The sequence below is a fragment of the Podarcis bocagei genome (genome assembly GCF_964188305.1).
Source record: "Podarcis bocagei genome assembly, chromosome: 10".
NCBI classification, from domain to species: domain Eukaryota; kingdom Metazoa; phylum Chordata; class Lepidosauria; order Squamata; family Lacertidae; genus Podarcis; species Podarcis bocagei.
The window spans coordinates 5,773,330-5,795,657 of NC_138135.1; the positions used below are offsets into that span (position 1 = coordinate 5,773,330).

A 22,328-nucleotide genomic window follows, 5' to 3' on the forward strand; every position below is an offset into this window, starting at 1 on the left:
AGGACAGAAATAACAAGATATAAAGTTTAAATAACTCTAGGCTCTGAGGGGAAGTGTGGTGTTTCAATAATATGTTCTGAAGGATGCAGCAACCTTCCTGAAACTAAGATGGGAACCCCTAGGCCTTGTCAGTTGCGCTGATTCCCCAGCTGTGTGCTCTCTGGGGATGTGGGGAGCAATGGGCTTGCATTCCCCTTTTATCACAAGACGCTCCTTTCTCCTTCTCTCTCTCCAGAATATGATCTGGGAATGGAGCGATGGATCTGTCTTCTCTCAACCCCTCTGGGACGGCCGGAGCATCAGCCACTCAATCTCTTCAAGTGAATGTGTCTCTCTTTCTTATTCAGGTATGCAGGAACAGAGACTGGGGAAGGAGGAAAACCCATTCCATTCAAGGAATTGAGGGGAACTAAAACAAAGCCATCCTTAGACACTCTGGATGTTGCAATGCAGTTCTCCAACCAAGTGTGTGCAAAAACACATATACTTGGGTAAAGGACCCCTGACAGTTAAGTCCAGTCACAAATGACTCTGGGGTTGTGGCGCTCATCTTGCTCTATAGGCCGATGGAGCTGGCGTTTGTCCGCAGACAGTTTTTCCGGGTCATCTGGCCAGCATGACCAAGCTGCTTCTGGCGAACCAGAGCAGTGTATCGAAACATCGTTTACCTTCCCACCACAGCGGTATCTATTTATCTACTTGTACTTGATGTGCTTTCGAGCTGCTAGGTTGGCAGGAGCTGGGACAGAGAAATGGGAGCTCACTCCGTCACAGGGAATTGAACCGCTGACCTTCTGATCGGCAAGCCCAAGGCTCAGTGGTTTAGACCAGTGTGCTTTAAGATGCTAAGGTCTGCAAAAGTATCATGCAAAGGTCTGTTGTATTTGTGGAAATTGCCCTGCAAAAGTGTGTTGACTGGTTGATAGTAAAGGTAAAGGGACCCCTGACAGTTAGGTCCAGTCATGGACGATTCTGGGGTTGCGGCGCTCTTCTTGCTTTACTGGCTGAGGGAGCCGGCGTACAGCTTCTGGGTCATGTGGCCTTAAAATGCTGGTGAATGATCAGGAGGAGATAAAATATGGTAACCAAACCCACCAAGAATCACAAACTGATGTGGAAATATAGAGAACTCAAGAATGGGAAAATGGGAAACTGGCAAAAAATGAAAAGGTCAGACTTACTTATTCCTGTGCAGAAAGGACTTGGCAAGGAAACTGAGGACGGGGAGAGATGGGGCTCCAGAGAGAGAACCCCACTAGTTTCCTCTTTATACTTGGCACTTCGTATCACCTGGGCTGCATTTTTGTTTTTGAACTGTTACCTCCACTGGGGTTGGTGGGTAAAGTCTAGAGTGGTTCTTTGGCCCAGAATAGGGCACAGGGAACTCTGCCCTATGGAAAAAGTTGGAACTTAATTTAAATGCAGAATTCAGCTTTTTGATGGGTGGCTTCAGTGAAGTTTCATTCATGCAGGCGTGGGGAATGCTAGAAAACATCTCAACCATCACAAAGATCTCACAAACCAAGGGTTCCGTATGACACGCAAACACACATTACTGGCAAAAGCAGAATGGCTTGTTCAAAATACTTCTGCTTACGTATTTATCAAATCTCTTCGTTGCTTTTGCTCGTAATTGTCTCCCTCTCCAAAACAGGGAAGGAAATACTTGATTTACTCAAAAGGAAGTATACATTCTCTCCCAACTTCTGGACACTCCCTAACATTCTCTCTCAACCTTCTGCCCTGCAGGTTCCCAGAAATGGATCCAGCGTTCCTGTACAACTACCTTGCCATATCTTTGCAAATACAAGGCCATCTATTAGGCCTGAAACCCTGGGCCTGAGAGGAACACCCAAAGACCTCCAGCTTCCCAACAGGTCCAAGGCCAGCCCGCTTTCATAACTACTCTGTCCACCTGCAGGAAATCTATTCCCTCCCCTCCTCTATTGGCCTGGAGCAGAAAAAACAAGAGGCGCTTCCCCAAGTAAATCCAGTTTGGACTCTTGATTTCACTAAGACCTAGCCAAATCCAGAGCCTGGGGCTGTGAGCAACAGTACATCTCCCCAAACTGGGAAATTTGCCCCATGAGATATGAAACCTGTCTCCCTTTTCTGCAAAGAGATGCTTTTGTGGACTGGTTAGCTGAGTAAACGAAGCTTTCCTTGTGCTTTGCAAAGTGATGGGGCCAACTTTGGAACCCCCTTTCCCAGACCACATCATGGAAATGCAAACCTTTGCAAGCTGTCTGCTCTTTCTCTCTCTGGCCAGCTCCCATCTTCCTCCGTAGTGACAATAAACCTCTTTCTGTGCATGCAATTCTGTGATCATGTCCTCTGTATTCTTGAAATAGTTGTTTATTGTGACATTCAGATGCTACCTTTCCCCCAAGAAGGTCCATGTGGCAGGCATGGTTCTCCCCAACCCTAGTTTGGAGAGTCACTCCAGAAGGATATCACAGTTGATGGTATTGAAAGCCACCGAGAAGCTGAGGAGAATTAACAGGGACATGTTTCCCTTGTCTCTCTCTCGACAGAGGTCATCATACAGGGAGACCAAAGCAGTTTCTGTGCTGAAACGGGGCCTAAACCCCAATTGAAATAAATCCAGAAAACCAGTTTCTTCCAAAAGTGCCTGGATCTGGTCTGTGAACATTTGCTCCAGAACCTTGCCCAAGAAAGGGAGATTAGCAAGTGGCCAGCAGTTGGTTAGGTTTTCTGAATCCAGGGAAGGTTTCTTAAGGAATACAGTGGAACCTTGGTTCTCAAACCATTTTACTATCTAACGAGACCAGATCCATAAAATGAAAGGAATAAGCAATGCACTGCAGTCACACAATCAATCAGTCAATCAATCAATCAATCAATCAATCAATCAGTAGCTGAATTGGGTTGCACTCAGTTACAAAAACAAAACAAAAAGAACCATAAAAACGCAAAATAAATAGCAGAAACAGACAGACCTCAGCGTAACACTCAAATCGGAAGCGTAACACTCAAAACGGAGGATGTTCGGCTACCGAAAACAGTTCACAAACCGGAACACTTACTTCCGGGTTTGCAGTGTTTGGGTTCCAAGTTGTTTGAATACCAAGGCGTTTGAGAACCAAGGTGCCACTGTAGTTTTACCACTGCCTCCTTCAAACAGGCAGGGACCTAGTACATACAGGAATTAAGAGGACAAATTTCAGTCAGGTTTTTTGGGCAGGAGTTTGAGACTCAAAAGGGTTTGAGAGACAAAATGTTTAGAAAACAACAACAAAAAACCCTAAGAGTTTTCCAACCTCTTTTTATCAGCGCATTATTCATATTCTAAACCTAAATCACTTAGGTCTAAACTAGATGTTGGAGGCAAGCATGTAACTGTAGCCTTCCTTAAAAGTTGAAAATTCACTTTGGGATGAAGAGAGTAGAGACAGGAGATGCTTAGACTTTTCGCTGCTGCAAATCGTTTCCCTAAACAACTTGGGAAATGGCAGAGAACCGAGGAAGGACGAAAAGGAAATATATCAAACACTTTTATTTTCAGAGCAGACAACCAACAACAAGACACAACCCACCTCGGCTGTGCAGGACATTTTAGTTAGCTGAGGGGGAGAGAATGCTTTTCTAACAGCCAAACCAGGCCATGGAAGGAAATGACCCCTCTGTTAAAAAAAAGAACCAGCTCCAACCCCATCGAACTCCTACCAAGAACCAGCCGCTTTATAAAAGGGGGCAATGAGTCGGAGCCATGATGGGTTGGTGGCCAGGGGGCTTCCTGAGACCCCCAGAGGATTTCTTCAAGGATCCGGCAGTGGCAACCAGCGAATTTGCTCTCCCAGGAGGCCTTGGCAGGAGCGAAGGCAGGATCCATCCTCTTCCGCTACACCACATTCTTCAGGTTGCCTGCAAACATCATCATCATCATCATCATCATCATTATTATTATTATTATTATTATTATTATTATTATTATTATTTCAACATATACACCGCCGCATACCTGGAGTTCGCAGGGCGGTTCACAACAAGACCACAACATATAAAACCAAACCAAAAGCAATAACCCAATAACCCCCATTAAGCCACATTCTAAAAGGGTGTTGGATGTCAGTAAGATCAACCAAAGGCCTGGTTAAAAAGGAATGTTTTTGCCTGGTGCCTAAAGGTGTACGGTGAAGGCACCAGGCGAACTTCCCTGGGGAGAGCATTCCACAGACGGGGAGCCACTGCAGAGACGGCCCCGTTCTCGTGTTGACACCCTCCAGACCTCTCACGGAGGAGGCACACGAAGGAGGGCCTCACAAGATGATCTTAGGTTCCGGGTAGGTTCATATGGAAAGAGGCGGTCCTTGAGGTATTGCGGACTTGAGCCGTTTAAGGCTTTATTGGTCAAAACCAGCACTTTGAATTGGGCCCGGAAACTAATCGGTAGCCAGTGCAGCCAGACCAGGATCGGTGTAATATGCTCAAACTATCTTGCTCCAGTGAACAACCTGGCTGCTGAATTCTGCACCAGCTGAAGTTTCTGAAACATCTTCAAAGGCAGCCCTACATATAACGCATTGAAGTAATCTAACCTTGAGGTTACCAGAGCATAGACAACAGTAATTTGGCTATCCCAGATAAGGCAGGGATAGCCAAATTGGGCCCAGAAGCTAATTGGTAGCCAGTGCAGTCGGATCAGGATCAGTGAAACCGTCGGGTAACCAACTTGGCTGCTGATTTCTGCACTAGCTGGAGTTTCCGAACCGTCTTCAGAGGAACCGGCATATTGCAGTAATCTAAGCTTGAAGTCACCGGAGCATAGACAACAGTAGTTAGGCTGTCCCTGTCCAGATAGGGGCGTAGCTGGGCCCCCAGCCGAAGCTGATGGAAGGCACCCCGGGCCACTGAGGCCACCTGAGCAACATTCGCAAAGCCCTCCCTTTTACCTGGAGAAGAAAGGCGGGAGGTTTTTTAAAGGAGGGGCCGGAGCAATAATTTAGCTAGGAGATTCCTGCACTGCAGGGGGTTGGACTAGATGGCCCCTGGGACCTTTCCACCTCTACAATCCCATCTGGAGACACTGGTGTCAGGAGTGCGTGCAGGAGCCAGACCCTGGGACCAGTAGGACTCTGCAGGACTGGGGCCTTCCTAAGTTGGTTCTGAAGAGGCAAGGTGTGGCCGCACAGCTGAGGCGACTTGGTAACTCACAGCACCTGGTGGCAAGAGCTGGGAAGAGATATAAGGTCAGCATTTCCCTTCAGCTCTTTGCCACAGCAACACGTTCCCTGCCTTGTTGTGTTTAGTTCCTTGACTCCTTGATCCTCAGACCCCTGACTTTGTGACTCCTTACTTCTTGATCCTAGGACCCCTGCCTTCGTGACCCCCTGCTTCTTGACCCTCGGACTCCTGCCTTCATGACTCCTTGCTCCTTAGACCCTTGACTTCGTGACTCCTTGCTTCTTGATCCTCGGACCCCTGACTTCGTGACTCCTTGCTTCTTGACCCTCGGACCCCTGACTTCGTGACTCCTTGCTTCTTCACCCTTGGACTCCCGCCTTCATGACGCCCTGCTCCTCGGACCCCTGCCTTTGTGCCTCCTTGCTCCTCGGACCCCTGACTTCATGACCCTTTGCTTCTTGACCCTCGGACCCGACTTTGTGACTCCTTCCTTCTTGACCCTCGGACCCTTGACTTCATGACTCCTTGCTTCCTGACCCTTGGACTCTTGACTTCCTAACTCCTGGCTTCTAGCTCCCCGTTCCTGCTCCCTCCCCGCCATCTTGCCCCCCGGGTCCTGACGTTCCCAGCCAGGACTTTGATTACCTATGAACCGGACTGTGACAACTGGGACTTGCTCCCTTCTGCGCATAATTCAGGTGCTCTGCCAGCGGACGGCGCCCCTTCGCTGGGAGCCAGGCTCATTGGCACCCATCTCTGCAACCTCCTTCTCCCAGGTGAGGAGGGCAGGACTCACCTTTAACGCAGCCCAGGATTTCTTGGATTCTCTGCGGCTCGTTGCGGTCCAGCCTGCAGCTTGGTGTAACTTCCAAGACGTAATCAGGGCCGTATTCCGTGAAGTACTGCCAGAGGAGGAAGGAAAGGGTGAAGGAAGGAAACGGGAGCCGCTCCTGGCAGATCTAAGCGAGGCAAGGCACACCCAGGGTGGTAACCCATGTTGCATGCGAGCCTCTGACTTCACAAGCAAAGCGCTGTTTCCTCTCCCTGGGAAAAGAAACATACCCTCTTGCCCTAATCATCCACCGACCTTACATATGGCAAACTCTTATACAATAATAATAATACTAAATTTATTTACACCCCGCCCATCTGGCTGGGTTCCCCAGCCACTCTGGGCGGCTTCCAACCAAATGTTCAAAACATTACAGCATCAAAAATTAAAAACTTCCCTTCAGTTGTCTTTTACAAGTAAAATAGTTGCTTATTGCCTTGACATCTGCTGGGAGAGCGTTCCAGAGGGCAGGCGCCACCACTGAGAAGGCCCTCTGCCTGGTTCCCTGTAACCTCACTTCTTGCAGGGAGGGAACGGATTAATTCATTTTGCATTACTTTCTATGGGAAAGCGGGCCTCGGTTTTGGAACGCTTTGGTTTTTGAATGGTGTTCTGGAACGGATTAAGTTTGAGAACCAAGCTACCACTGTATTCTTACTGAGGTCCACTTCCAAGAGCCTTCTGGCAGTTCCCCTAATGTGAGAAGCGAAGTCACAGCGAAACAGGCAGAGGGCCTTCTCGGTAGTGGCACCTGCGTTCTGGAATGCCCTCCCATCAGATGCCAAGGAAATAAGCAGTTGTGTTACATTCTGAAGCCATCTGAAAGCTAACCTGTATTGGGAAGTGTTCAATGCCTGACATTTCACTATTTTTATATATGTTCTGTTGGAAGCCACCCAGAGTGGCAGGGGCAACCCAGCCAGATAGGCAGGGTATAAATAATAAGATTATAATATTATTATTGTTACTAGAAGGACTCTTAGCAAAAGGCTGGGAGGGGTTTCTGCCCAAGAGGAACGGGTCGGTTCTTCTGCGCAGCGAAGGGACCGGCTAGCCAAGGCCTCACCTTGTGATCCGGGATTTCGGAGGGCAGCGTTTTCCCTAAGATGACCGCCGTCAAATACGCCCAGCAGCGAGCAGTGTTGGCGAGATGGTAGCCTCCTGCCTCCAGGAGCGAAGGAGCAGGAAGTCCGGAAAGAAAGAGTTAAAGAATGAGTTAAAGAAATTGTATAAAAGCACATTTGTTTAAAAAACCAGAAGCATTTCTATTAGGTATGGTAGTAGGTGAAGAAATTTCAAAGTGAGACCAAAAACTGTTCATGTATGCAACAATGGCAGCAAGGACTCTTTTAGTCCCAAACGGAAGCAACAGGAATTACTGACGATTAAAGACTGGCAAGTAAAGATGACTGAATATGCAGAACTGGCGAAACTGACGGGGAAAATCCGAAACCAGCGCGATCAAGCTTTCCAAAAAGACTGGGGTAAATCTGTACAATATTTGTTTTTGGGTTTTTTTATAAATCTTTTGTATTAGTTTTCTAATAAGAACATCCAATTAACAAATCCATCAAATCATAATCCAATTAAAAAGAATAAAATAAAATAAACAGCCAAATTATTAATTAAAAAAAATTGTACAATATTTGAAGGACAATTGCAAACAATTAACAACATCAGCAGGGTTGAGTTAAGACGACTTGTGATGTTAAGGATTCTTACCTTTTTATATTTAATTAGAAACGTGATAATTGGAAGGAATGAAATGTAAATAAGAAGAGGTACAAATGCTATGACAAAGAATTATGAAAACCACGAGGCAGGAGGGAGGGAAGTCGACCAGCTCGTATGAGCAAAAACCAATGTGATTAACAAGGATGTATTCAACTATCATGAAATGGAAGCCTGATAAAAATATTATTCAAAAAGGTTTTTCATGTGTGCTAAAACTCAGCCCTCCTGGCCTCCTCCACTCACCTCCTCCCAGGACGAGGGTTGGACGCTGCCATTGCAACACATACTTCAGGCACCGGCCGACCCCTTCGGGGGTCAAGTTGAAGGAGCACATGGGGTCACCAGCGATGGTGTCCGCCCCCAATTGCAGGACGACGGCCTCAGGGCTGAACGCTGCATAGACCTCCTTCAGGACACTGCAGGGAAAGGAACGAAGGCCCCTGTTACCCGGAGAGCAGCCAGGCAGGGAGCCACTGGCAGCCGAGGTTAATGTTAATAATAGCAATAATAATTTATTATTTATACCCCGCCCATCTGGCAGAGCTTCCCCAGCCACTCTGGGCAGCTTCCAACAAAACACTAAAATACAATAACCTATTAAACATTAAAAGCTTCCCTGAACAGGGCTGCCTTCAGATGTCTTCTAAAAGTCTGGTAGTTGTTTTTCTCTTTGACATCTCCTGGGAGGGCGTTCCACAGGGTGGGAGCCACCACCAATAAGTCCCTCTGCCTGGTTCCCTGTAACTTGGCTTCTTGCAGGGAGGGAACCACCAGAAGGCCCTCGGAGCTGGACCTCAGTGTCTGGGCTGAACGATGGGGGTGGAGACGCTCCTTCAGGTCTACTGGGCTGAGACCATTTAGGGCTTTCAAGGTCAGCACCAACACTTTGAATTGTGCTCGGAAACGTACTGGGAGCCAGTGTAGGTCTTTCAAGACCGGTGTTATATGGTCTTGGCGGCCGCTCCCAGTCACCATTCTGAAGCTGACCGGACATGGGTTAGAGCTCAATGTTGAGCCTACCAAGTGGCGGTAGCGACGGCAAGTAAGACTTCCCAGCAGATGTGAAGGAAATAAGCAGCTATCTTATCTTTAAAAGACATCTGAAGGCAGCCCTGTTTAGGGACGTTTTTAATATTTAATGCTGTATTGTTTTTAACACTTGATTGGGAGCCACCCAGAGTGACTGGGGAAACTCAGCCAGATGGGCGGGGTAAAAATAATAAATTACTATTATTAGTTATTATTATTTATGCTAAATATGGCCCTGCTTCCTCGTGGAGCCCGGACGTGTTTCAAAAGCCGCAGGGCCGATTCCAGCAGCTCGGCTAGAACAATCTGATTGAGAGACAGAGCGAGCCCCAAGTGCGAGTTATGCCAGGTGGGGCAGAAAAGAGGAACTGCAGGAGAACCACCGAAAACCTTTGCTCCCAAAGGGCCACCGGGTGGTGAGTTCTTACGTCTCGCAGATCTGGAAGTATCTGTCGTCCTGGATGCCGTCTTGAATGGGGACGTTGACGCTGTAGTAACGCCCCTTTCCCAGGCCCACGTCCGTCACATCTCCTGTTCCTGAGCAAGAGGCAGAAGAGAGGTTTTTTTTACTGACTTGGGACCAGGAAACAGGACCGTGAAGGATGCTTTGTGCCTCAGTGTAGTGATCAGGTGGGAGTGCTATGAGGAATTATGAAAATATGGAGCAAGCCATTGTGTCCGCAATGAAAGCATGGCGTTGACTGGGCTTGAGCCATTGACAATAATTTCTGATCAAATCCCACAAGCCTCTGCATCTCTGCCATTTTCTCCACTGCCCATTTCTCTACACCTGACAAGCACGTATAAGCATTCTAAAACACAGAACGGTTGCTTCTCCAGGCATCCTCAGTACATAAAGATAGTAGTTAGCTTTGATGTACCTTTCCTTGGTTTTGTTAATCTTAGGGCCAGGAAATAGTTTTACATAGAGGTGATAATGCTTTTGAATTATGGTGCTGGAGGAGACTCTTGAGAGTCCCATGGACTGCAAGAAGATCAAACCTCTCCATTCTCAAGGAAATCAGCCCTGAGTGCTCACTGGAAGGACAGATCCTGAAGCTGAGGCTCCAAGACTTTGGCCACCTCATGAGAAGAGAAGACTCCCTGGAAAAGACCCTGATGTTGGGAAAGATGGAGGGCACAAGGAGAAGGGGACGACAGAGGACGAGATGGTGGGACAGTGTTCTCGAAGCTACCAGCATGAGTTTGACCAAACTGTGGGAGGCAGTGGAAGACAGGAGTGCCTGGCGTGCTCTGGTCCAGGGGGTCACGAAGAGTCAGTCACGACTAAACAACAACAATCTTTCCTTGCCGTCCTTCCTCACCTGTTTACGGCCTCTGGGGTTCGCTAAAAGCATTCCTCATTGATTCCTATTTTATTTACTCTGAACTACGTATGCATGCTTAAATAGGAAATAGTTTCTTTGTAGTTAAAAGGATTTCTTTGATCAACTTTGTACCCACATGGTAGGTTTTTTGAAATGCTCAGAGGACATCTGATTGGTTCTTACAAGCGCTGAGTTAAAAGTTATTTTGTTAATAAAAGGGGCCTTGGCCAGGGTGTGACAGATTATTATTGGCACTCCTCCCAGAGTCTTGCTGGTCAAGCCTCGTGTGTATTTTATTAATCGGGGTCCAATCCTTCCTTGCTTTTGGAATGCAACACCTCAGGTGCTGCCTGCGGACTGCCCATCGAGGGGCCTCCGGTTGGCCATTATGATAGCAGGATGCTGGCCATCTGGCTTGATCCAGCAGCCTCTTTTCAGGTTCTTATGCCTCTCGGGATTCAGAGAATGATATGAACAGAGAACAGGGGAAATAAACAGTGGGTACTGTTTGTGTATTTACATACACAAAATATAAATATACAAGGTGTATAAAAAACTAAAAAGGTAAAGGACGCGGGTGGCGCTGTGGGTTAAACCACAGAGCCTAGGGCTTGCCGATCAGAAGGTCAGCGGTTCGAATCCCCGCAACGGGGTGAGCTCCCGTTGCTCGGTCCCTGCTCCTGCCAACCTAGCAGTTCAAAAGCATGTCAAAGTGCAAGTAGATAAATAGGTACAGCTCCTGCGGGAAGGTAAACGGCGTTTCCGTGCGCTGCTCTGGTTCGCCAGAAGCGGCTTAGTCCTGCTGGCCACATGACCCAGAAGCTGTCCGCCGGCTCCCTCGGCCAAGAAAGCGAGATGAGCGCCACATCCCCAGAGTCGGCCACAACTGGACCTAATGGTCAGGGGTCCCTTTACCTTTAAGGGAAGCAACACTCAAGCACAGTAAAAGAAATAAATAATAATCACTTGCCTGGGAAAAATCCTGGAGAGAACTTATGCAGAGATACCGTCATCACTTTGGAGGTGAAGATGAAGGCATCTTCTACACCTGGGTGGAAAGAAAGAGAGAGAAGTGAAATAACTGTGACAGGCTCCTTGCCCATCAGCCACAGAGTCTAGTCCTGGAGGCCAGAGACCCTATTGCCAGAACAGAAGGGGGGCTTATCAGGGAAGGAAGCTGAAAGACAACACAATCTCATAGCTTTTTTTTGACAGATTTGCAAGCTTGATGGATCAGGGGAATGCTGCGGGGACATAGTGTATCTTGATTTCAGTAAGGCTCTGGACAAAATCCCCCATGATATTATAATAATAATAAATTTTTATGTATACGCTGCCCTCCCCAGCCAAGACCGGGCTTACATCGAATATAAATACAGTAAAAACATTAAAAACAAAACACCCCCCCCAAAAAAAACCCCAAACAGTTGTTTAAAATATAATGATACAGATGATACAACGGTGGTTGGCTTAATCACGGCTGGAGAGGGGGAGGCGGCCTATAGGAAGGAAATTGAGCAGTTGGGGGAGTGGTGCAGGAAAAACAACTTACTCCTTAACTTAAAACTAAAGAGATTATTGTGGACTTTAGGAAATGTAAATCAAATATTCAGCCACTCATTATTGAGGGGAAGTGTGTGGAACAGGTCTCAGTGTTTCGATTTCTGGGAATGGAGTTTAAAGATGACCTAAGCTGGGGAGAAAACAATAACTTATACCATATGTCTTGGATGTGACACACGAGATTTGCCTTTGTGTGGAGAAACCGAAAGTGGCGTCGCTGAGGGCTTTGGATTACAATAGGAAAATAAAGAAAAAGAAGAAAAGTAAAAATATTTCACACAGAACTACAAACTCGCTTGCTAAATCAATTCAGTGACTGTTAAAAATAAATGAAGGATCAACATTGGAAATGTTTTATTTGGACTACTTGGACTAATTAAGAAATGCAGTACGATATTAGATCACCACTCCCCGAACTTCAGAGCATGGGAAGTCACCCAAAATATATATAATTTGGCATTGAATATTTGGCTTTTTTGTTGTATTATAATTTGGAATGTTTTATTGTGGTTTTTATTGGATTGTTAAAATGGAAATTTAATAAAAATATTATTTAAAATAAAAATAATAAGAATACCACCTTTATTGTCAATGTACAACCTGTGTACAATGAAATTAACCGAGCGTCCCCCCCCCCCATACATTCAATTTAATTGCACTCTGTGTGCTTGTTGCACAAGACACCGAAAGTCAGTTGCACTATATTATTTTCCATTCAGCAGCCTAACAGCCCACGGATAGAAACTGTTTTTTAGCCTGTTGGTCGGCTGATTATACTTCTTTATCTCCTGCCAAAGGGTAGAAGATTAAAGAGGTGCTGGCCGGGGTGTGAATCATCCCTGAGAATTTTCCTCTCTCTCTAAGGCAACGATCCCTTGCGATGTCATCTAGCGGACTTAAGGGACAACCCATGATATCATGTGCTGTGTTCACTACCCTCTGTAAAGACTTTCTGTCCATGGCTGTCAAGCCAACGTACCACACTGTGATACAATACAGTGGTGCTTCGCAAGACGAAATTAATTCGTTCTGCAAGTTTTTTCTTCTTGCGAGTTTTTCGTCTTGCGAAGCACGGTTTCCCATAGGAATGCATTGAAAATCAATTAATGCGTTCCTAGGGAAACCGCCTTCAGACCAGGTCCGGGGACAGTCTGTCCCCCGACCTCTTCTGAAGGCTGGGGGGGGGGGGAACAAGGGCTTTTTCAGAAGGCTGTTCTGAAGGCTGGCGGTGGGAAGAAAAGCCCTTCTTCCCACCTCCCGCCCCGCAAGCTCCGGGGACAGGAGGGCTTTGCTGCCGACCGCCAGCATTTTAAAAGCCCCTGCTGTCCTGGGGCGATTTTAAAATGCTGGTGGGCGGGAGTGAAGCCTCCGCTGTCCCGGGGAGATTTTAAAATGCTGGGGGTCGGCAGCGAACGCTTCGCTCCCGCCCGCCAGCATTTTAAGATCGCCCGGGGCAGCGGAGAAGTCTCCGCTGTCCCGGGAAGGCAGGCGGGGGGGAGCAAAGACTTTTGCCCCCCGTCGGCCTTCAGAAGAGGTCCAGGACCTCTTCTGAAGGCCGGCTGTGGGCAAAAGTCTTTGCTCCCGACCGCCAGCAATTTAAAACAGGTCCCCGGAGATTTCCCTATGGGCTTTCGTCTTGCGAAGCAAGCCCATAGGGAAATTCATCTTGCGAAGCGCCTCCAAAACAGAAAACCCTTTCGTCTTGCGGGTTTTCCGTCTTGCGAGGCATTCATCTTGCGGGGTACCACTGTATAAGAGGACACTTTCTGTTGTGGACCAGTAGAAGGAGGTCATCAATTGTCGTTTAACATTGTTCTTTCGCAAGACCCTGAGGAAATGGAGTCTCTGTTGGGCCTTCCTAACCACCTGAGTTATATTGTTTTTCCAAGTGAGGTCTTCACTAAGGTAAACTCTCAGGAATTTAAAGGAAGAGACTCTCTCCACACAATGCTCCCTGATATACTATGTGGCTAGTTCCCCTCTCTTCTTCGAAAAGTCCAACACCATCACCTTTGTCGTGCTAATTTTTGAATTCTGAATTTATTGTTATTCATGTTTTATACGGCATTTTATGCTGTTTTTTGTTGCATCAGTTAAGTGTTTTAAATTTGTTGTTAGCCACCCTGAGCCCAGTTTTCTGAACTGGGAAGGGCGGGGAATAAATATTTTTTATTATTATTAATATTTAGGTGTAAGTTATTCTCTAAGCACCATGTAGAAAAAACACAAAAAACCAAAGCAGCAGGAACAAGTCAAGACACGTCAACCCGTGTGCTGGAAGGAACCTTACCATCTCCATGATGCAGATCTAGGTCCACATAGAGAACGCGGCCAAATTTCTGCCGGAGCCGCAAGATGCCCAGGACAGCGTCGTTCAGGTAGCAGAAGCCGGAAGCTTCGTCCCTGCAAATAAAACATGACTGGTGAAATGTGAAGGTTCGGAAGCTGCCAAACAAACCTGGCCTCAAGCCAGAACGTGGAACGCTCTTCGCCACTCTGGCTAGTGAGCGGGCAGATTTTGTAGAGGAAAATTAGGCATACAGAGAGGAAGAAATTATAGTGACATTAATCTTATAGTGGTATAAGATTTTGGATAAAATATCCAGTTAGAATCCTGGGAATGGTTGTGGAAGGAAGGTATCAATTTTACTGCAGGCAGCGCACTTAAATAAAATGTTATGAAAATGATGTACTGATGGTACTTAACACCAGCTAAATTGGCTAAAATGTACAAGGCAAGAACCAATGAGTGTTGGAAATGTAAATAAAAGGAAGGTATCTTCTACCACATCTGGTAGACTTGCAAAGAGGGAAAAAGGCTTTCTGGGAAATGGTATATAATGAGTTAAGGAAAATGTTTAAAAATACTTTTGTTAAAAAACCAGAAGCCTTTTTACTGGGTATAGTGGGTGAAGAGATACCAAGGGAAGATAAAAGACTGTTTATGTATGTGACAACTGCGGCAAGAATTATTTCAGCCCGAAAATGGAAATAACAAGAAGTACCAACGAAAAAGAGTGGCAGGTGAAGACGATAGACTTTGCAGAACTGGTGAAACTGACGGGAAAAATCCAAAACCAGCACGATCAAGTATTCCAAAAAGACTGCAGTACCGTAAATTTATACAATATTTGAAAGGTTATTGCAAGCAATTAAATATCACCTGCAGGGTTGCCCGATGACTTGCAAGGAGAAGTTTTCTACCTTCCTATATTTATTTAAATTTTGAAACATTTTGTAACGAGTGTCATTAGAATTGGAAAATCCATAAAATGCTATGATATAAAGATTAATTTTGAAGCCATGAGATGGGAGGGAAGGAAGTCGACAGGCTCTAGAGAGCCAGAGAGGTAAAGTGGATAATAATGATGTGATTAAAAGGTAAAGGTAAAGGACCCCTGACCATTAGGTCCAGTCGTGGCCGACTCTGGGGTTGCAGCGCTCATCTCGCTGTACTGGCCAAGGGAGCTGGTCATGTGGCCAGCATGACTAAGCTGCTTCTGGCGAACCAGAGCAGCGAACGGAAACGCCGTTTACCTTCCCACCAGAGGGGTACCTATTTATCTACTTGCACTTTGATGTGCTTTCGAACTGCTAGGTCGGCAGGAGCAGGGACCAAGCAATGGGAGCTCACCCCGTCGTGGGGATGCGAACCACCAACCTTCTGATCGGCAAGCCCTAGGCTCTGTGGTTTAACCCACAGAGCCACCCGCGTCCCAATGATGTGATTAGATATCGATAAATGGAAATCTCATTAAAATTATAAATATATACAGTGACAAACCAGAAGACAGAAAATTTTTGATGCCAAGTCTCCCCCTCTGATAGGCAAGAGGAACATTCCCAGCTGCAGAAATGACCTCAGTCAGGTTTCTAACCAGCTAGGACTGCTTGCCCTGCTTCTTGGCCATCACCCTGAGCTGCTTAGCTGGCTGAGAGGAAATATGATAGACATCTTCAGGTATCTCAATTATTATTAGGTTTTTACATTAGCAGGATTATTGTAGTAACCTGCAGTTTTACAAGAATATCTATTTACAGTCAATTATCAAACGAGCAGGTTAAATGGATCTGGACATGCAGAAGGGATTAAAAAATAAATTTAAGGAGCCATAGAAAGAGGGGGAAGGAAGTCCAGTTTTGAAATGTTTAATGGGTTGTAAAACAAATGAAATGTATAAATTTGAAAAGTATAAATAAAAAATTATTAAGTTTTTACAAGAGGTTTAAGGTGCGTAAAAGTGAAACAAACAGAACGACAAGCAACCAAAACAGACAAATGAAGGACAATCAAATTTTGAATCAATGGCAAGTAGGTTCCAAATCTATGTCAAATTTAGAGGTTGGAGGGACACCTGTCGTGGATGCTTGAGATTTCTGCCTTGCAGGCGGGTTGGAATAGATGACCACTGGGGTTCCTTCCAACTCTACAGTCCTGTGATTCTGTGATTCCTCTCCCCGCAGGCCTGACGGATGCCAAGGTGGAATAGGCCCAACAGTGAAGGCTCTGGGAGAAGCAACAAGATAAGGCAGAACTTCCTTACTTCTTTGCATGGTGCCAGCCTCCAGGCCAGTTGATGGCAACTTGACAGTCGCCATTCACCAAACACTGGGCGGCTGTGATGGTGGCTCCTCCCACGGCGGCCGCATAGTCAAAGATCCCTTCAGAGGTCGGGCAGTCGTAACCTGGAGGGAGCAGGAGAAAGGGGTGAGCGTGATAGAAGAATCAGAGACACCAGGTGTATCTTTTTATTATTTGGACAATTTTCCACTTTAATTGCATTTAACCTTTTACAGTGGTACCTTGGTTCTCAAACACCTTGGTACTCAAACAACTTGGAACCCAAACACTGCAAACCCGGAAGTAAGTGTTCCGGTTTGCAAACTTTTTTTGGAAGCTGAACTTGCTCTGTTTTGAGTGTTACGCTGAGGTCTGTCTGTTTCTGCTATTTATTTTGCGTTCTTGTGTCTCTTTTTTTTGTTTCGTTTTTGTGACCGTGTGGAACCCAGTTCAGCTCCTGATTGATCGATTGTGTGACTGCAGTAACATCATTTATTCCAGCAGAGGTACCTTTGTACTTCTTAATTGTATTTCAGTTCGACAATTACTTTGATAAAATACATATTTTGTTATGTGCAAATGGCTTTATTATTATTATTATAAACTCCATCTCCTCAGAGTCTTGCGGAAGAACGATGACAATCAACATCTGATGATCTCCTTCTACCGGTCCACAATAGAAAGTGTCCTTTCATACTGCATCACGGTCTGGTACGCTGGTTTGACATCAACTGATAGGAAGTGCCAACAGAGGGTGGTGAATACAGAACAAGATATTATGGGCTGTCCCGTGAATCCGCTGGAAGAAATACAGTGGTGCCTCGCAAGATGAAAAGAATCCGTTCTGCGAGTCTCTTTGTCTTGCGGTTTTTTGGTCTTGCGAAGCAAGCCCATTAGCGGCTTAGGGCTATTAGTGGCTTAGCGGGCTTAGCGGATCAGCTGATAAGCGGCTTAGCGGATCAGCTGATAAGCGGCTTAGCGGATCAGCTGTTAAGCGGCTTAGGATCAGCTGATAAGCGGCTTAGCGGCTTGGGGAAAAGGGGGGGGGGAGGAAAAAAATCCCGCAGGAACTCGCAAGACATTTTCATCTTGCGAAGAAAGCCCATAGGAAATTCGTTTTGCGAAGCACCTCCAAAACGAAAAACGCTTTCGTCTAGCGGATTTTCCGTCTTGCGAGGCATTCGTCTTGCGGGGCACCACTGTAGCAGAAGAACGTGGCCTCAGGAGAGCGAGGAAAATTCTCAGGGATGATTCACACCCTGGCCGGCACTTTCTTGATCTCCTGCCCTCAGGCAGAAGATACAGAAGCAGGATTAGTCGCGCCAACAGGGTAAAGAACAGCTTCTATCTGTGGGCTGTTAGGCTGCTGAATGAAAAGATAACAACAGGGCAACTGACTTTCGGGTTTGGTGGGTGTGCGTCAGTAAACGAGGGGGATTAAGACTAAGAGAGCTGAGTGGGGGGTGCTTGTGTAATCTCACTATATACAAGTTGTACAAGTGACAATAAAGTATTTCCATTTCAATTTAGATACCTGTTAGGTCCATAAATTTCCATAGAGCATATATTCCACACAAAAAACAGTGACCATTTGTTGTTGACAAAGGACAGATGGACATATAAAGGGCCCCATGACCTCCAGTAGATTAAGGGAAGGCATCCCCAACCTTCAGCCCTCCAGATGTTTTGGACTACAATTCCCATCAACCCTGACCACTGGTCCTGTTAGCTAGGGATGATGGGAGTTGTAGGCCAAAACATCAGGAGGGCCGCAGGTTGGGGATGCCTGGCTTAGGGCCTCATCAAACCTAAATCCGGTCCTGGCTGTGAGATACATCTCAGCACCCCAAGCCTGGAGGCAGATCTTCCCTGGCACCTTGCCTGGAGTTCTCCAGGGGAAAAACCCCAAGCAGCCACCTCCTCACCTAGTCCGAATCCCACCGATTCCGGATGGTCATCGTCGCCTTCCTCGCTCACTTTCTGCAGGTGCTGCAGGTAGGCATCAGTGTGGAAGCCGGCCATCTCCTCCATGGAAGCTACTTTGGGTGGAACAATCCTACGGAAATGAAGAACTTGGTGGGTGGGGCAGACCCAGAATATGGAAGGTAGCACCTCAACTGCTCCAAGGACTCGCCCAAACATCCCCTTGCCTTCCTACTCTGCAAGGAAAATCTGCTCTTTGGCTATAAATTGGAATAAACGGCAATCCATAAAAAAACCCTAACAGCTGTTTGCTCCGATTAAGCACCAAAGAGCAGTTTTTTGCTCCAATTGAGCACCAAAGAGCGCTTTTTTGCTCCGATTGAGCACCAAAGAGTGATTTTTTGCTCCGATTGAGAGCCAAAGAGAAGGGATTTTTGCTCCAATTGAGCACCAAAGAGCAGTTTTTTTGCTCCGATTGAGCACCAAAGAACAGTTTTCCCTGGAGGAAAACCATGGGACAAGAAGAAGGATGGATAATCCTCAAACCGAAAAGGTGTTGGTGCTATGGGATGGGTTAGTAGCAGAAGAGAAGTCCTCTGAGGCTGCCCCTCTGTATCTCCTGGACTACAGCTAAGTTCCCCCCAAGGCAACGTCCCTGTTGTCAGTCAAAGAGATCTCAGCTGCTTAGCAAGCATTATTCCAGAGTTCTGAGAAATGTGGCCTAAAGGAAATATTTTTATCATCAATTTCATTTCTACGCCGCTTTATATTTTTCAGGAAAAAATCCGAGAGGTTTGCAACCGGCCTTAAAGCATCAAACAAAACAAAATGCCAGAACAGGTGAAAGCTGCAGGAGCCCCTGGCAGAGACACCCCTCCTTGCCCAAAAGACCCCCTTGCCCAAGAGACCCCCACCTGCCCCATGGCAAGATGTGCTGCTTGCGCCTACCTCATGTGATCAAGCAGTGAGTAGGATTCGATCAAGGAATGCACCATGCTGGCCTGCAGGGAAAGGGAGGGAGGGAGTAAGTAAGCCAAACCAAACCAAACCATCCTCACGGAATCAGAGACCTGAAGCGCTGGAAGGGACACCCGGTGGTCATCTAACCCAACCCCTTGCAAGGCAGGAATCTCTACCATAGCATCCCTTGTGGGCAGCCACTGAACCTCTGCTTAAAACCCTCTAGGAAGGAGGGGCCATAGAATCGTAGAGTTGGGAGGGATCCTCCCCCCCAGGGGTCATCTAGTCCAGCCCCCTGCAATGCAGGAATTCTGTTTTAATTTTTTGTTTTCTTTTCATTTTTCATTTTCAAAACTTCCACAGAAAAGCATAAATATAAGTTGATTTTACATGAGATATTCTTAGACTGAAATAAATGTTACATTGTACATAAAATTAATTAAAAATCTAAGATACAGTTGATGCTTGGGTTGCGAACGTGATTCGTGCGGGAGGGACGTTCACAACCCGCAGCACCATGTCTGTGCACGCATAGGTTACGATTTAGTACTTCTGCGCATGCGCAACGCCGAAACCCGGAAGTATCCCAATTAGGAATTTGCTTAGGAATTCTGTTTTTAATGTTCTGTTGAAAGCCACCCAGAGTGGCTGGGGAAACCCAGATGGGTGGGGTAGAAATAAAAAATTATTATTATTATTATTATTGCAGCAAAGGGATCCCTGACGAAGCGCCCCCCCGCCAAACCCTCTGCTTTAAAACCATCCCACTGTCAATAGCCTCTTGCCCTGAGGAACTCGCTGAGGACTAGCACCTGGGGGGGTTGTCTCCCCCCTCCCTATTCATATCCCCCCCCAGGACTGTCCTCCCCCCCCCCCTTTGCTGGCCCAAAGGATCCCGCTGAGGACTACAGTATAGCCTTGGGTAGGTGGGTGGGTTGTCTCCCCCCCTCGCCATGCATATCCCCACCTTTCCAGCCCCCCCCCCCAGAACTGCCCTCTGCCTCCCCTCCCTTCTCTGGCCCAAAGGATCCCACTGAGGACTAGCGCCTTGGGTGGGTGGGTTGTTTCCCCCCCCCCATGCATATCCTCCCCTTTCCAGCCCCCCCCCCGAACTGCCCTCTGCCTCCCCTCCCTTCTCTGGCCCAAAGGATCCCACTGAGGACTAGCGCCTTGGGTGGGGGGGTTGTCCCCCCTTCCTCATGCATACCCCCCCTTTCCAGCCCCCCCAGGGACTGCCCTCTGCCTCCCCTCCCTCCCTGGCCCAAAGGATCTTGCTGAGGACTAGCGCCTTGGGTGGGGGGGTTGTCCCCCCTTCCTCATGCATACCCCCCCTTTCCAGCCCCCCCCCCGGAACTGACCTCTGCCTCCCCTCCCTTCTCTGGCCCAAAGGATCCCACTGAGGACTAGCGCCTTGGGTGGGGGGGTTGTTTCCCCCCCATGCATATCCTCCCCTTTCCAGCCACCCCCAGGGGCTGCTCTCTACCCCCCCCCCCTTGTTGGTCCAAAGGATCCCACTGAAGACTAGCGCCTTCGGTGTGGGGGTGGGTTGTCTCCCCCCTCATGTTCCCCTCCTCGCTGAGGACTAGCGCCTTGGGTAGGTGGGCGGGTTGTGTCCCCCCCCCATGCATATCCCCCCTCCCTCAGCGACTGCCCTCTGCTCCCCCCCTTCGCTGGCCCAAAGGATCCCACTGAGGACTAGCGCCTTGGGTGGGGGGGTTGTTTCCCCCCCATGCATATCCTCCCCTTTCCAGCCACCCCCAGGGGCTGCTCTCTACCCCCCCCCCTTGTTGGTCCAAAGGATCCCACTGAAGACTAGCGCCTTCAGTGTGGGGGTGGGTTGTCTCCCCCCTCATGTTCCCCTCCTCGCTGAGGACTAGCGCCTTGGGTAGGTGGGCGGGTTGTGTCCCCCCCCATGCATATCCCCCCTCCCTCAGCGACTGCCCTCTGCTCCCCCCCTTCGCTGGCCCAAAGGATCCCGCTGAGGACTAGCGCCTTGGGTGGGGGGTTGTTTCCCCCCCATGCATATCCTCCCCTTTCCAGCCCCCCCCCCGGAACTAACCTCTGCCTCCCCTCCCTTCTCTGGCCCAAAGGATCCCACTGAGGACTAGCGCCTTGGGTGGGTGGGTTGTTTCCCCCCCCCCATGCATATCCTTCCCTTTCCAGCCCTTTCTCTACCCCCCCCCCCCCTTGTTGGTCCAAAGGATCCCACTGAAGACTAGCGCCTTCAGTGTGGGGGTGGGTTGTCTCCCCCCTCATGTCTCCCTCCCCCCTTCCTTCCTGGCCCAAAGCATCCCGCTGAGGACTAGCGCCTTGGGTAGGTGGGTGGGTTGTGTCCCCCCCATGCATATCCCCCCTCCCTCAGGGACTGCCCAAAGGATCCCGCTGAGGACTAGCGCCTTGGCCCGTGCGCCTCCTCACTTCTCCGCCCCCCTCGGCCGCGCACCCGCTCGGGGACTTTGCAGAGGGCGTCGCATCGCGCCAGGTACTGGGCGCTGTGCACGTAGACCGGCGGCGGCGGAGGCGGAGGGGCCGCCTGCTCGGCCATGGGCGCCACGGGAACCGCGCTTCCGGGCGCCGGTTGCCGGCCGGGCCCACTTCCGGGACGGGCTTCCTGCCGCCGCGCGGCATGACGGGAGTGGTAGTTCCCCAGGGGAGAAAGGACGCAAGCGAGCGGGGCGAGGGGAGGCGGAGCTGCTGCAAGAGAGGCGGGGCTCCCCCCCCCCGCTGTTTCTGGCGCAATGATAAAAGAAAGTAAAGTAAAGTGAAATAATAAAATGAAATAAATACTGCAAGCGAAGCGATGCTCTCCCCGCTCTTTCTGGAGAAATAAAGTAAAGTAAAATAAAATAAAAAATAAATGAAAAATAAAATAATGAAATTAAATAAATAATAAAATACTGCAAGCGAAGCGATGCTCTCCCCGCTCTTTCTGGAGAAATAAATTAAAATAAAATAAATAAAATGAAAAATAAAATAATAAAATAAAATAAATAAAAAATAAAATACTGCAAGCGAAGCGATGCTCTCCCCGCTCTTTCTGGAGAAATAAAATAAAATAAAATAAATACTGCAAGCGAAGCGATGCTCTCCCTGCTCTTTCTAGAGAAATAAATTAAAATAAAATAAATAAAATGAAAAATAAATGAAAAATAAAATAAAATAAATACTGCAAGCGAAGCACTGCTCTCCCCACTCTCTCTGGAGAAATAAAATAAAATAAATACTGCAAGTGAAGCACTGCTCTCCACGCACT

General features: G+C 47.8%; 1 protein-coding gene and 1 long non-coding RNA gene across 4 annotated transcripts in view; one reads left to right on the forward strand and one right to left on the reverse strand.

The window, feature by feature from the left end:
* The window catches only part of LOC308595840, an 88,742-nt gene extending 86,425 nt beyond the window's left edge, over positions 1 to 2,317 (forward strand). Inside the window, exons 2-3 of one of the 2 annotated variants that reach the window (XR_014012121.1) lie at positions 236 to 347; positions 1,750 to 2,317. This is a non-coding gene — a long non-coding RNA (uncharacterized lncRNA). The remainder of the gene's footprint in view (positions 1 to 235; positions 348 to 1,749) is intronic. The other variant, XR_014012120.1, reaches the window with a different exon arrangement.
* A 1,185-nt stretch (positions 2,318 to 3,502) lies between these two features.
* On the reverse strand, positions 3,503 to 21,650 carry HDAC8 (histone deacetylase 8). Of its 2 annotated transcripts, none has more exons than XR_014012108.1 (11): positions 21,519 to 21,650; positions 19,064 to 19,116; positions 18,118 to 18,248; positions 16,176 to 16,317; positions 13,922 to 14,034; positions 11,039 to 11,116; positions 9,169 to 9,277; positions 7,955 to 8,127; positions 7,044 to 7,142; positions 5,942 to 6,047; positions 3,503 to 3,885 (listed from the first exon to the last, which is right to left on the reverse strand). XR_014012108.1 is itself a non-coding variant. In XM_081210412.1 (11 exons), exons 1-11 carry the CDS (start codon positions 21,618 to 21,620, stop codon positions 3,863 to 3,865), a joined length of 1,125 nt encoding a protein of 374 aa, XP_081066538.1. In that variant the 5' UTR covers positions 21,621 to 21,650; the 3' UTR covers positions 3,503 to 3,862. The 2 variants fall into 2 exon arrangements, 1 of the variants encoding a protein (XP_081066538.1); XM_081210412.1 differs by having other exon boundaries at positions 7,044 to 7,138.
* Between the last annotated feature and the right edge of the window lie 678 nt (positions 21,651 to 22,328).

Coding starts and splice junctions, on each gene's coding strand:
- HDAC8 (XM_081210412.1), bottom strand. CDS start 21,620: ATGGCCGAGCAGGCGGCCCCTCCGCCTCCGCCGCCGCCGGTCTACGTG. Junction 18,249..19,063: donor TCACTGCTTGATCACATGAG/GTAGGCGCAAGC, acceptor TCATTTCCGTAG/GATTGTTCCACCCAAAGTAG. Junction 14,035..16,175: donor GGCTGGCACCATGCAAAGAA/GTAAGGAAGTTC, acceptor TTTTATTTGCAG/GGACGAAGCTTCCGGCTTCT.